The 14,640-nt window shown below is 39.0% G+C and overlaps 1 protein-coding gene across 1 annotated transcript in view; it reads left to right on the top strand.

The window, feature by feature from the left end:
• The window catches only part of tmtc2b (transmembrane O-mannosyltransferase targeting cadherins 2b), a 117,047-nt gene extending 104,084 nt beyond the window's left edge, over positions 1-12,963 (top strand). The window contains exons 11-12 of the mRNA XM_042495971.1: positions 3,742-3,805; positions 10,575-12,963. Coding sequence (XP_042351905.1) covers positions 3,742-3,805; positions 10,575-10,754 — 244 coding nt within the window. The 3' untranslated portion in view covers positions 10,755-12,963. The remainder of the gene's footprint in view (positions 1-3,741; positions 3,806-10,574) is intronic.
• The last annotated feature ends 1,677 nt before the right edge of the window (positions 12,964-14,640 follow it).

Genomic DNA, 14,640 nt, shown 5'->3' with positions numbered 1-14,640 from the left:
GTATCAATATTCCCATGAAACTCTTGGTAAAAGTTTCCTAAAATATCTATTCCTTTAGGAACCATTAACCCATGTCTTGAATCACTAGAGTTTGATGCCGCTTTACCCCAGAGCACAGTGTTGCTACACAGCTCTCTGTAAGAATCTTACCCGGCTGCTTTATGCATAGCTCTTCCCCCACCTGTCTAATCACGCATCATCTTCACCACCAACAGCTTTCAGTATTGAGAGCCTCTTCCAGGGTCCAGACCCCTGACAGCTAAAGAGCGTGTCAAGCAGCGTTTAGGCTGAACTATTCTCTGCCTGCTTGGCATGGGGTCTCACTTCTCCACAGCTCATGTTCTTTATGTGTTTGTCTTGGACACAGATGTGGAAAAGCCCTCGGTTGGTGGGGACACAAGTGAATCTACAAGAGGGAAGGGAAGAGATTAAATGGAGGCGCAGACGCTCTCAGACGTGCAAATGTCTTTTATTGCCCCTCTGGGCCCCTGGGGTTTTGACCATTTTGTTTCCAAACTAATAATTTCCTTTGAACATTTCTATTTTTTTTTTTAAACTAACTCTTATTTATAGTGTTAATGGAGGATGGGAAAAGGTTGGTTAATGATGAGGCCAATGGGGATGAACTTCCCTTTAATGTGTCAAATCTCAGTAAAAGCCAAAGATTACATCATACAGTAAAGTTAAATCTGTATATTCAGACAGTCATGAGAAAACAAATCTCTTAAAAACACACTAAAGCATGTTATACATTCATAGGTCACTTTATAGATTCTGACTCAAACCATGTGTCTTATATAACAATATTATACACCGTATCTAAACGATAACATTGTATATTACTGGCATATCATGATGTTAGGGATGCCAATTTGTGCACATTTGGCTGTCCAAATTTCTAAAAGTGTATAAATTGGTTTAAATTGCTAACCTTATAATGGTAATAAAAGGAATACATTGCTTGGCAAGTTGCATTCAGTACTGCACATACAGTACTACCCTTGGGGAAGATGTCTGTGTTCCAACCAAGAAAACTGTTCTCTAAAAAATGTAATTCTGTGCTTTAGACAGATGGGACGGCTGCAGTTTAAGCACAAATATCTGGCTGCTGTCAAAAATGCAATTTGTTCATACAGTCATTAGTATCCGACAATGTCACGCTTACTGTCAGTGCTGTGATTTGTGCATGTCTGGGGTTAATAGACCATCTCCAGACAACAAGATGTCGGGGTAAAAAGATCAGTGGTTGAGTTGCTGATTTGAAATATGGTCAAGAATGTCTTTCCTCCGGGGATTATTTTTTTCTCATTCCTACTCCATTTTCCCATCCTTCTGTTTATTCCTGTGCTCCCGTAGTCTCACACTGACTCTTCCTCTGGTTTAAACCCAGGCAGTGGTTTACATATTTAGTCTCCATTGTCTCCTGCGCTCTCAGATGCCGCAGTCAGGCAGCCTTAGGAGGTCTTGCTGCCTCCTTGGTCATGGTGTGGCAGCCGTCCAGTTCTTCTCTGATAATGTGTTTATAAATGTGATAATGATATTATATAATTAGATTTGTGCTTTTTTTTCCTCTGAAGGTTGTGCTTTCTAAATATTATGCTGGCAAACAAACATATAGTTGTGGCTGGACGTGAAACCCACATTTATAATCTCAGGACAAATTCAGCAACTCGAGTCGATGTCTGGATCGCCTTTGGAATGTAAAATGCTTTTTTGGACCAGAGCTGGAAAAATTCAGCTGTGCTAAAAAAATAAACAGCAGTGGCATGTTCTTATGTTTTTAACTATGTAAGTGGATAAAATATAGGAGCACGTCTTTAAGTTTAAAATTGTGTTTGCTAGTCCTGTCAGCGCAACTGTAGGGATGGCAATGTCACTCGGTCAGAGGTCAACATTAGTGGTTTTTAGTGAAATACCAACCAAAATACCCGATCAAATAACATTTCCATCAATTTCAATTGCATTTTGAGTTCGGTGTATACCAGTCTCAGAACCCATCAGCTTTCAGTCTGATGAGGATACAGCCTCTGGGGGAGAGGGCAAATATTTAGGCGATGGTTTCTAAGATTGCATTTCTTTCAATGCATTCCACCTCTCCACATGGACTTTTCATTAGCCATTCAAACGCGAATGGTCATTCCTAGTCTGGCTACAAATGTATTGCAAACAGAAGTCAGAACACTTCCGATACCAAAATCTTGTCCCGTTGCCTACAGATTTTGCAAACACAGATATCTGTTTACAGAGATTAATGAAGATTTAGCAAATGTTAGCATGTTAACATGCCAAGCTATGGATGGTGAGCATGTTAAACATTTCACCTGCTGAACATCAGCATGTCTGTATTGTCTTTGTGAGCATGTGACCATGTTGCTATGCCTAAATCTCAGAGTTGCTAATATGGCTGTCGACGCTTGATCTTGCTTTTTTATAGCTATCTCAATAACTGTTTACACTTGGGCACAGATACAGGCCCATTGCTCCTTTTAAAGTCTCAAACTGCATTTCTTGGTAGTAAATACTATGAAATGTCTGTTTTTGGGTTACAACTTAACACAACTCTTGGTGGACTCAAAGATCACTATTTTTGTGCATGTTACATTTTACTTTTTAAATAAAACACAAGAAGGAGTTCCAGGCTCTCCATCTTAGCTATTAAAGCTTGTCTAAATTGTAATATTAAAGACATGAATTGTCTATTCATGATTTTCCTACTCATCAAAAGTTAGAACAGATAAGACACTGTCTTTAAAACCAAACATAAATACTATGTATTTACTTAGGCCACTGATTTGGTAATCCCAAAATAAAAGCTTTGCCTTTTATCTGGAACCACATGGATGATGATCCCTTAATAAGCCGCGACAGCCTAAATGAAACTGTGGCTCTAACGGCCTCACTTCCTTTGATCATTACGACTTAAGGGGCTCCATGACCAGCCGTCGTTGACTCTGTCCTTGACTTCGTCAAAGTTAAATTGTTTGCAATGAGACAATTGTTACCATCAGCGAAAAGCCTGCAGCTGTAGACCATAAAGGTGATTTCTGAGATGCAGGGGTATTAATGAAAGGAAAGGCCTTGTGACAGAGGAGCCACAGGTTTGTGTATAACAGTAGGCAGAGCAGGAGCTTATGAAAGAAGATGAAAAGCATAATATAGGACATCCTGTCTTGACTGCAGGTTTTATGTCCTCAGGAATGAAATATTTCTGGTTCCAGGGACTCATGCCGATAAGCCATCTGCCCCAAAAATCCTCTTTGTCGCAGTGTGGCATATGCAGCATGTTTTGGTGCATCTGCACCATCTACTCTGGTTGTTATGATAGCGTGATTAAATTACGTTTGTGTTTCCACAATGTTTGCATTCTTTCAGTGTCTTAGTATCAATCCCCCCCACCAGCTCTAAACTGAAAAGTACAGTGAATATTTCCAATCAGCCTTGGTTTGTTGATGAGTTTCATTCAAGGACCCAATAAGCCAAATGTCCTGACCTCAAGGTTCAATTAAAACAGAAAGTGCTTGCTGTGCAGAGCTCAGCACAGATGTTATCAAGTGAAAGATGCTATCGAACGAGAAACCTACAGGCGATTGAATCGGCTTCTCTCATCACTCATGCTCTTCCCTCCTGTTATTTTCTCAGTGACCCCTGAGTGCCAGTAAACATGCAGGGTTCAAGGCCTCATCCAAAGCCAGCAGCAATAAAGATGAGTAATGATTGCCTCTCTCTTTTTTCCTTTTGCAGACAAGCCAGCCTGAATGAGGCAGCTGAGAAGTATTACGGACAAGCAGCGAGCCTCAGACCCAATGTGAGTACAGCCACAACTAGCTAATCACCTCCATTACTATTTACCCTTATGGACAGCTTGCAATCACAGTGTGGGTGGCTTTCCAATATTAATACTGCCCTGTCTGCCCTGTCACAACAGCCTTCATTGTCAGTGGGTCTCAAAATGAGGGCTAGGTTTTAACTAAGCTCAGAGGTCTGTTTGCATAGCATCCATCACTGGCTTCAAAGGACAGGCCAGGGTACGTAGATTGAAAAGAATAATGATAACAACACTCAGTCAGGCGACTTTGACATCTTGAAAATGAATGGGGTCCAGTCTTTGAGAGCTTTGGCAGGAGGGGTCGAGTTGCTCAAGTGATGGCCGCAGAGGGAGCATAATATGTTTGCCATGTGGCCACCCTGTTTGTTCCAGTGGCTTGATTAGAAGAAATCATTTCAGGATTAATGATCAAAATATGTCTGGACAGTGTTTTATAGACAATAAAGTTTGGTTCTGCATGCACACAACCCCCAGTGTAATATATACAAACAAAAAGACAAAACAAAAAAGTTGAGTATAACAAAGGGATAAATTTTAAGATTTCCACAGAAACCATGAAACTGAGCTGCTATCCCCTTTGTTGTTGTCAGTGTCAATGTAGCATTTCACTTTTGTCAAAGAATTGTATATTTTTAACGTCTAATTAAACCCAGATGTAAGAAAAATAATCCTCATCATTGCTTCAGTTTAAACGCATACATAAATAATGTGCCGAACCAGAGGGTTTAAGGTGAATTGTGAGAGACTCTCCCTGAATTACTTTTAAAAGAGGCAAAAACTCTTTGTGCTGTAAGGACACTCTCACATCTAATAATTGCTTACTTTTTTTATCTCAAAGTTTGCAGGACCTTTGGAGTTTAGGAAAGATTTGGAAATTTGGAAGGATTTTTAGTGAAAATTTGGAACTCACCTTCAGAAAAATAAAAAAAGGCCTGTTTTTCCTCAAAAGATTTATATGTTTTGTCTAAAAACAAATATTTTGGATGTTTTTCTGATGGTTGTTCATACATTAATTTTCTTTTCCTGATTGTCACTGTAAAGGTCATGAGTCATCATATCCAGCATGCAATGGGTGAGAGGCAGTGTGAAGTCAGGTCACCAGTCTGGGCTAAAAATTCCTCTGAGCTAACAAAATTAGTTCGATGATTGGCCATTGAGAGGACTACTGCTGTGCTGCCACTCTGCTGAATATGTTCTGTAAAATGTGTTGAGGATGTTTGTCTTCCTTACAGTTCTACAGGGCCACATCCATCCAATTTTCACATGACTGTTTCTTGGCATGTGTTGTACAAACATGTATTTGATGTCTACATCCAAACACAGAGACACTTTTTTTGCCCCTACTTGGTCACTTTTGCTTGGATGCCATTTGCCATTTGCATTGCCTACAGCTGAGGTACATAATAATTTAGCATCTTAATCCATCTTCTTTACCATTATCCTTTGTTCTTTCCGATGCGACTTGACTTAAGCCATGTACCCTGTCCATCTTCATTTGTCGTTTTATGCTTTACTGCGACTTGACTTTTCACTCTCCAAAGACACTGGTGTTTTATATTAAGCACATATGTTTGCTCGCTCTGAGTGAGAGTGAACAATTCTCTCCATTCAAAGGATTTAGTGCCTTAGTCCTACAATTCCCTCTATCTAGACGAGCTAAATCCCAGCGGATGCTTGGTTTGCTCTGGTTGATCTCTGCACCCTTTTCCTATTCCACATAGATATTCTTGACCCAAATGCCAATCTGAAGCCATTATGGTCTGGTCATTTCCCAACCTAGCTTTACTTTTTTACTCGCGCAGCCTTTACAGCATATGTTGCTTTACGGTCTAGGCTAATATGCTCCACATCTGGCTTTGCCTCTGCTGCTACATGCCAGTTCTAAGAAGGGTATGCAGGCAGAGAGGTTGCAGAGCAGCAGGAAATGAGTAAAAAAATGAAAGCCTTTGACAAGGGAACGTTTTGCAGAGTGTTGCAAGTGTGAGGAAGAATGCAGGAGTAGGGATATAAATCACACAAGTCTTTGCTATATGAAGTAAAAGGGAGAAAGGCTTGGGTGAAAAAAGGTAGGAGCCTACAGGGTACACTCGAGGAAGGAAACTAAACTCAGGAATTGATAAGTCTTGCATGAGTGGAGAAGAAAATACCTTTAGAGCTGCACTGAGAGGAAAAGCAGGAGTCAGTTAACTTTCTACCCAGGAGTCAGAAGTACATTTAGAATTGTTACTGTGCATCTTCAGCAATCTCTCCTCCCTCTGAAACCACTGTTTTTTTAGACAGACTTTGATTTTCTAGGATTGTTTTCTCATATTAACTTCGGGCAATGTTTAGACATTGGGTAAAGTGTGCAGGAGGCAGGACATGATGCACATAACACCACGGCCATGTAGCCGGTTCCTTTTTTAGTCATAAACACTATCGCGCCATTCCTTTAATGTATCTAATGATATTAGTATTGGCACTCAACAACAGAAGTTAGTAATTCTCTCTCTCCAGTTTGACATTTTTGTTGCCGTCTTTGTGGACATGTCTCTTCTTCTCCAGCCTTGGATGTTTGTTTTCATCCTTTGCTTGAGCCTCATAATGGAAACATCATCAACTTGCTCACTCGCTTGCTGTGAATTCTCCAGACAATTACCTGCTTTATTTACACAGGGGCTCGATTGCACTTTACACTGACTAGTAAATATCATTCAATGTGAGATCCAACTGATTTGGACATTGCGTTCTCACACACACCTCCTCTCGGTGATGTGAAGATAAATTCAGGTCTGCAGTGCAAGTGTGAAAGTGACTTAGGCGAAAACTTTCAATACACTGTATAATTTGAGAACACAAATTCACTTTAAATAGAATGATATAAGAAGTTTGAAACTTTCCAGGCAATCAAATCAACTCATGCAATTAGATGTAGTGGTTTCTCCACATGACAAGCTGAGTACAAGCTGACCTGTGTTATTCTTTCATTTAGTGACATTTATTTGGTGTCATGTTACCTTATGAACTGACTGACCTGTTAGAAACAGAATGAGGCTAAGAGTGTAATTTTCTTTGGGGTTTGGGGGGGGGTTACATGTTCCCCTCACTTTTCAAAGTCCTCCTTTTAGTCTCCATCACTTTTACTGTTTAAGTTTGACCCATTCACTAAAAGAACACCAAACCACCAAAATCCAGATGGTAGAGGCTCTGGGTTGATCAAAATCATCTTTGTCTATCATCACCTTGAGTTATTACCATACATTCATGCTTTACAAGCAGTAATGAGTGATTTGCAGGCTTTTTTGGGTCCCAAATTTTTGGCCTCTCATGCATCATACCAGTTGTCCTGCCTTCCTGGTAGTGATTAAGTGATTGACACCACTCTGGGTGCTGAAAAAACTCCCCAACCTTCTCTGCATTTTTGTGTATAAAGTCTAGAACTAATTTCTTTTTGCAGATAATTCTCGCAAAAATGACTCAATCAAAGATAATGCAGTAAAAGGTAATGCTCTTTGTTTTAAATATATAAATAAAACTTTATTTATTGAGTTGAATGGCCCATTGTTGACACTGGAAATGGTAGTGTGCAATTTTTGTCTGTTGTTTTTAACAACATGTAACGATAATATTTGTCCAGATAAATGCAATCAAGAAATTTATATGGTAGGTGCTTAGAGGGAGTTTTTAGTGGAAATGTTTCGGTGTACTCACATTATTATGACAAGGGTAATAACCAATTTTATCCTAACTTATTATGATTAATAATAAATGAATCATAATGTTCTGAAACCGAACCTACGCCCTTGACTGAGGCTGAGACTGAACACTGGATCCTCACCAATTCCACACTCATTTGCCAATATACAGCTACTTGTCACCTACATGTTGTGGATACAGTGTTCGTGTGTGGGTCCTTTACTGTCGTTTTCAACTATATCCATATGTATAAACAAGTGATATATTTTGGCTAGGATTATTCTGAGTAGTAAAAATCCCCCAACAAAGTGATCCCCGAGCATTATTTTGTGGTGTGACCTTCAAATAGTGGGTCAAATAGAAAGTAATTTATTTCAAAACAGCTTCAGAATTACCTTGGCCATTAAATTCAAGAACTCTGGCTGCTCCTGTGGACAGTAATTGAAAAACAGAGAGAAAATTTTGTTTTGCTATGGGATTAATGTAATTGCACATTATGTGTCTGAATAGGTAACACAACACTTGGAGTCAGAGAGTAACAGTAAAAGTGTTGGTCATGCCAGCCTCTACTTTGGCTGAGGCATGTGTAACATGTTTCATATATGTGGAGGGGAGAAGTGGCTCCTCTCTAAGGGACAATAGGATTATCCCAGAGTCTCTTTGATTTATTCATCAATTTAATTCCCCCTGTGAGAAAAGCAGCACTATTGGACATATTGTTCCCATTGAAATTCTCATGCATGGAGCATCACTCATCCAAGCTTGACACTGGAAAAACACAGGGATGTTTGGAGAGTTTTGTGAGACAAGAGAGGAACAGTCTAGCAAAGGAGAGCCATTCACACACCCTGCAGTGTAAACAAAGCAAGATAAATGGCCAAACAATTGCATATTTTCTGTGTATGGTGACCTCTCTGACAAGCAGTCTCAGTGCATGGATTAGTAAAATATATATGTGCAAAAAATAAACTCAAAATAAAACATGTACTGTGTGCAAAGTGTTCAAATAGTCATCTAAGGTTGTTTGTCCTCAGAGACGCTTTTCCTTTGGTGAGATTTTTTACTGTTTGTGGCACCATAAGCTCAAAAATTTTAATGAAATATTTTATGAAATATCTCCTCATCTAACAATGGATTGGAATGAAAAATTTGGTGAAATTTGGTACAGATCCCCAGAGGATGAATCACATTGGCTTTGGTGATCCTCTGGCTTTTCCTGTAGTGTCACTAGTCATTATTATTATTATTATTATCATCATCATTATTATTATTATTATTATTATTATTATTATACCTATTATTTGAATCTTGACGACTTTGGTGATCCCTTGACTTGCTCTTTAGCGCCACCATAAGGTTTACATTTGTGGTTCAGAGTAAAATTTCTTGAAACTTTTGACTAGATTGCCATGACATCTGCCATATACATTTGTGTTCACTCTAGCATGAATTGTAATAACTTTGGTGATACCATAACCTATTTTTCAATTTACATACATACAAATTACACAGACATATCTATACCACTAATGACATTCCTATCAGCCTGAGTTTAACTTAATTTGTGCTAATTAGCAAATATAAGCATGCTAACACACTTATTTTGTATGGTAAGCCTAACCTGCTTAACATCATAATATTTGCATTGTTACTGGGATGTTCACACCACAGAGCCACGTAGCACAACTAGACTTTGGTCTTGTAAGCTCTTACTGTTTTTCTGCAGCACTGCTACATTTGTGAATAGTTAAGTTAAGTTTTCGTTAATTTCTCATAACATTCCACAGATTTCTCATAACATTTATAAAAGATACTCTCACCCAAGAGTGTTGCTCTGTAAATTACTCTTGATTAGTTAATAGGCCATGAGAAAGAAATTAAGGCTCTTGTGGTACAGCACATTAGTGAATGTCAAGATGACATAATCATGTGTCATTCCATGTGGCAATGATGTATAGGGGTGATAATTATGAGAAAAAGTCACAAACACTGCAGTAAAAGCACACGATTGGCCATTTTTACTTCAGCTGTTTTCCTAGAAGTGGCAATTACAGAAATTACAATAGTCTCAAGCAGTAAAACAGTAGCTTCACTACAGGATTAGACATGTTTTCCACACTTCTAACTAAAATGGAGATCAGATGTGGCCCCTCCCTTGGCCTGGATATTTAACGGTCTTACCGTGATTGCACCCTGGACACTTTTCCTGTACTTATGTCCTCATGACTCATCCGCCTATTGCAGTGCCCTTTGGCACCAGCAGGAATTTACAGTACATTCATCTAGACCCACTTCAAAGTGGTGGTTGCTCCCTATAACATCTGTGGCCACAGACAAGACACAGGGACACGCAACGCAGCATGGTTACCAAATACCAAATACAGCACCACAGTCTGTGTGATCTGACAAACAGGAACCAATAACGTGTAAAGGTCTGCTGTATAGCTTCACAGGATGAGCAAATGTTCTCCCACAGTTTTTTCTGAAAGTACAATATAACTGTTAATTCTATAACTTCATGCAGTCATCCACATTTTCCTTGGTTTTGTAGTAGTATTTACATTTTAAAGTGTTGAAGCTCTAACTTTAAGAAATAGCATCTGTTCAGTGTGTGTCTGTTTGGAGTCTAGTGTCCAGACAATTAAAGCTGTGACTTGGGGATATAAAACATCTCTGGTCAAATTCATGTCCCTGTTAAATTATGTATACCCACATAATGTGAATAGTTAGACTTCATTTGCATTATTCATCTTATCCACTCAGCCACTCTGATGTTGTAAAGCTTGAATTTTTAATTAAATTAATTCTATAAACAGACCATTAGTGGTGAGTAAATAACTGTTATAGTGAGTAAGTCACCTCACTCTTAACATGTCTTCACAGCTGACTCACTGTTTATAGTAACTATACCTACAGTACATATCAATAACAGGATATGACTCTTGTGTTGCTATTCTTGAACAGAAAAGACAGCATATCCTTGGAACAAAGATTCAAGCAACCCTGAGGTGGACTTATAGTAATTTTAGGACAAGATCAGTTTCATACTAAGTCCCTTTTTTTTGGGTTTCAGTATCCTGCTGCCTTGATGAACCTAGGGGCAATTCTTCACCTCAATGGGAAGCTGCAAGAAGCTGAAGCCAATTACCTCCGAGCACTTCAACTGAAACCGGATGACACCATCACCCAGTCCAACTTGCGTAAGCTGTGGAACATCATGGAGAAACAGGGCCTGAGGACCATGAGTCCCTGACCACACCCTGCCCGCCTACCTGCCATCTGTACGCCAGACCTTTTTGGAAAAGGACGGCCTAAACTCTCCTCATTTTCTCTTCTCATCCAGATAAGACGGAAGAAACTCAGTGAGGATGTTTGCTCAGAGAGGCCGTGACTGTGCGGCACAGCCCTCCTAATAACTCCTGAGCTCTGCATACACCTCAGGCCAGCAGCCGAAGCATTGCTCACACTTTGGCAGGCGCTGCATGGTATTTGGGCTCTTTAGATCTTTCTTCAACATAAGTGCTCTCATAGGAACCACATTTTTGTTTTTTGTGTTTTTGTTTTATAACTACAGCACTTGAACTTCAGTGAAATAAGACCATAGGTACATCCTTCAACATTTGTAATAAATTAGGATTTTTAAAGTAAACAATTGTAGTTCAAAGGGGTGGAATTTGCCCCTGAGCAGTGTGAAAGAAAATATAAAAGAGAGAAAAAAATCTCAGAGCACTGCTCTAAGGAGATTTTCAATCACTATTTATTCAAGAATTCTACCTTGATAATGAAGGAAAAAAAGGGCAATATGAAGACTTGGATACCATCCAGAATCACAGAATTAAGTTTAAATCACTACAGTCTTTATTCACATCCTTGACGGGTCACTTTGTTTTTCTCAAGAGATTACACACACTTCCTCGTGAAGATATGAAAATTGGCACCATCACTGCAAACCATTTGTAGCAGATGTGATATTTGGAGACTTGAAAAAGGGAATTTAATTTGGTAGCCATTACAGCACAACAGTAGCCTCAAAAAGCTCCACTGAGGCAGGACTTTGCCAAAAACAGGATGTTTTGGCAAAAAAACAACAACTCAAAAGCAAAGGAAATGGGGCTCCTTTCACACTGTAATGCCTTATAATAAAAGGTGTGAATCTTCTCCATCAGTGTACAGTAGCACACAGGTGGCATTTTTCACCACTACTGCCTCTTGTTCTGTACTGGCAAGAAAAGCCAAGTCACCATGGTAACTCATTTTTTTGACCACAGTTAGGCGCTATGAATGGAAATATTAAGCAACCTTCTGTGGAAGTCACAGACAACAAAGAGGCAGGTACAATAGTTTTGGGGCACATGTCTCCCCACTCCTCTGGAGCTTTTACAAATGAGTCTGTGGAGCTGAAATTGATGAGAGTTCTTCAAACCAAATACAAAAGCTATGCCGATGCACACCTTTTCATCACAGAAAGCACGGCTGAGGGAAATATTTTAATGTTTTTGTTGGAATAAAACTAATTTCATTGTGTTTGTATAAATGAATCCTAATATATACCTACATTGTGTATAGTATACAGAAAATCTTGCAGCAAAAAAGTAGCCAGTCAAAGCTCAGATACCCAGCAAGTTTGGTTTGTTACATGAAGTATTTTCCATTTTGTTAAAGCTCAGTCTTAAGGTCTCATTTTGTATATATTCTGTGTAATTAACATCTGTCTGTTTGTTTGTTGACAGCATACAGTAAGTGAAACAGCACCTTGCAGTAAGTAAGAATATGTACAGTATTTGTGATCATTTGTTTGTAATTGGCCACAAAACCTCCTGAACTATGTGTCCTTAGTTTATACATTGTAAGTTATTGCTTTGTGTTACCTTGGCATCAGAACCAGCTGGCACTGTGTTTTTACATGTAAAATGAAGGAAGTGAGCAGATGTGATGTACACGTTTGTGTTCATTACTGAGAAAATCTCACGTGAGTCATTTTTGATATATACAGAGTACAATGGAGGATAAAAATTGAATATATGTCACTTGTTTCAGTCACACTGTTCTGTTTTTGTCTTTGATGGTCACTAGTGATATGCTAAGTACGATAATCACAGTTCATTCCCGCCCCCACACCTCACACACACACACACCATAGTCAGAGCTCGCTAAGTTTTCCTGTGTATATAAGGTGTTTATGAACAAACACTGATAATTGTTATTTGCTTGAGTGAAGATGTAAAAAACTCTGTGTCTCTGCTCAGGGATCTCAAGCGGTGGGTTATTGCAGAAAGTTGTTCACAGAGCGTTTACTAAATTAAAGATTTATTTTTGAAAGTGGTTGTATTTGTATAAATTATCAAGATTTGTAGCCTTTTTCTCCTTTTTGTAATATAAAGATGAACAATGTGCCAGAATAGACTTCTTTTCTTCCCAATGTTGCTTTTTTTTCCACAATAAATTTATGGTGTTACTGCTTTTGTTATGGTCCTCGTGCAGCTTTTTTTTTCTTTTTTTTTTTTAAGATTTTTACATTTCAGATTAATTTATGGATTTTTAACATTCATCGCCATTCAAAAACACATATCCCTTCACAGTCTGTAGCAACGTCTACAGACCCAAGTCAGATTTTCTTTATATTCATGCGGGATAGCAGACTTAATGGGGTGGTCTTGCATGCTGTGGAACAGGTTTTACAGGGCATTTAAAATCACCCCCTAGAAATTTGCTAAAATGTGTCATAAAATCAACTCAAATGGATCTCCTCCTCTTTGATCATTGAACAACAAAGAAGACGTGTAAATAATCCCATATGGAAGGGGTAGCACAGTCTCTACATATGGCTGGTATGTTTCGATTACAGCCGCCCACACAATTCAGATCCCGCTGACATGCAAAAAGGCCCTTCCCTGAGAAGGAAGCAGTCTGCCTTGTGATGTCTCTCACATGTCCACATAGAAGGTCTGTTCCTGTGATCGGAGCTCACCATGGTGCCCAGCTTTCCTTATTGGACTGGAATGTGCAGAGGCTGCCTGCGCTGTCTCGTTTGGTTTGAATCTTCTTCTCATAACACAGGTGCGCCTCACTTATCTTGACAAATAATGAAATGGTGAAGCTTGCTGATTTGTTGGGTTGTGGAGTCACGCTACAAAGGCAATGTGCTTCCTTTTTTTCTTTTTTTATCTGTAGGTCTCCCGGGGTATTTGGATTTCTTCCCATATGATGGTAAATAGCCAGCTCACTTTGAAATTATATGATATTACCCATGATAGTTGAAGCAGTAGCAGAAGGTACTGTTTTAGTTTTTTCAGTTTCACAGACACAGTCTTCGGATTTTCAGCCATGCTAGCAATAAGGGCTCTTTGGTCTGTAGTGAAATATCTTGGATGAGAAACTTTGTACAAACATTTGTGGTCCACAGAGGATGGATTATAATAACTTTTGTGATACCCTGCCTTTTCCTTTGTGCCACTAGCAAGTTAAAGTCTTTCACTTAACCTGAAAAATATCCACTAGATGTATTGGTAGGAACTTCTGTAGATATTCATCGTTCCCAGATGAACGACCCTAATGACTTTGGTGAACCCTTTTTCTTCTTGCACCACAAGACTTGCATTTGTGGTTTTGACTGAAATATCTCACAGCTTTCGGAGAGACTGGGATGTAGCCATATGTGTGTCTGTTGTTTGAGAGTTCAAACAGTTTTACAGACGCAGTGTTTGCCCTGTCCTTAAAGATTTTTAAATTACTGCAAATAGAGCAAATTTTGGCCCACGCAAGACATACTGTTGAAATTATCTCTGCACAAGTCTTTCTGTAATTTGTCACTGCAGTCGTAACCCTCATTCGTGCTTTCCTTAAACGAACTAAGCAGATACATGTTGAGTTTATTAGGATCTCAGTGTCAGTGTTGCCTTAAAGACACAGTGATGTGTCTGGCCTCCCGTGTGTTCTTCTTTGCTTTTAAAACCCTTTCATCACTCGAGTGTTTGAGTGTTTATGCAAGTATCTAATTTGTCAGATGTTATTAGTACTGCACAGCGTGAATTAGAGTGGTAATGATACATCAAGTCAAGGATCCTTTCCTATTGACGCTATCATTATGTGCAGCAGAAAGCCTGTAAATAAAATCATCTGTAGAAATACAAATTGATGTG

The sequence above is a fragment of the Plectropomus leopardus genome, chromosome 11, assembly GCF_008729295.1.
Source record: "Plectropomus leopardus isolate mb chromosome 11, YSFRI_Pleo_2.0, whole genome shotgun sequence".
Taxonomy (NCBI): Eukaryota; Metazoa; Chordata; class Actinopteri; order Perciformes; family Serranidae; genus Plectropomus; species Plectropomus leopardus.
Note: the sequence above shows the minus strand (reverse complement) of the source record. Positions and strands in the feature narration are given on the sequence as shown.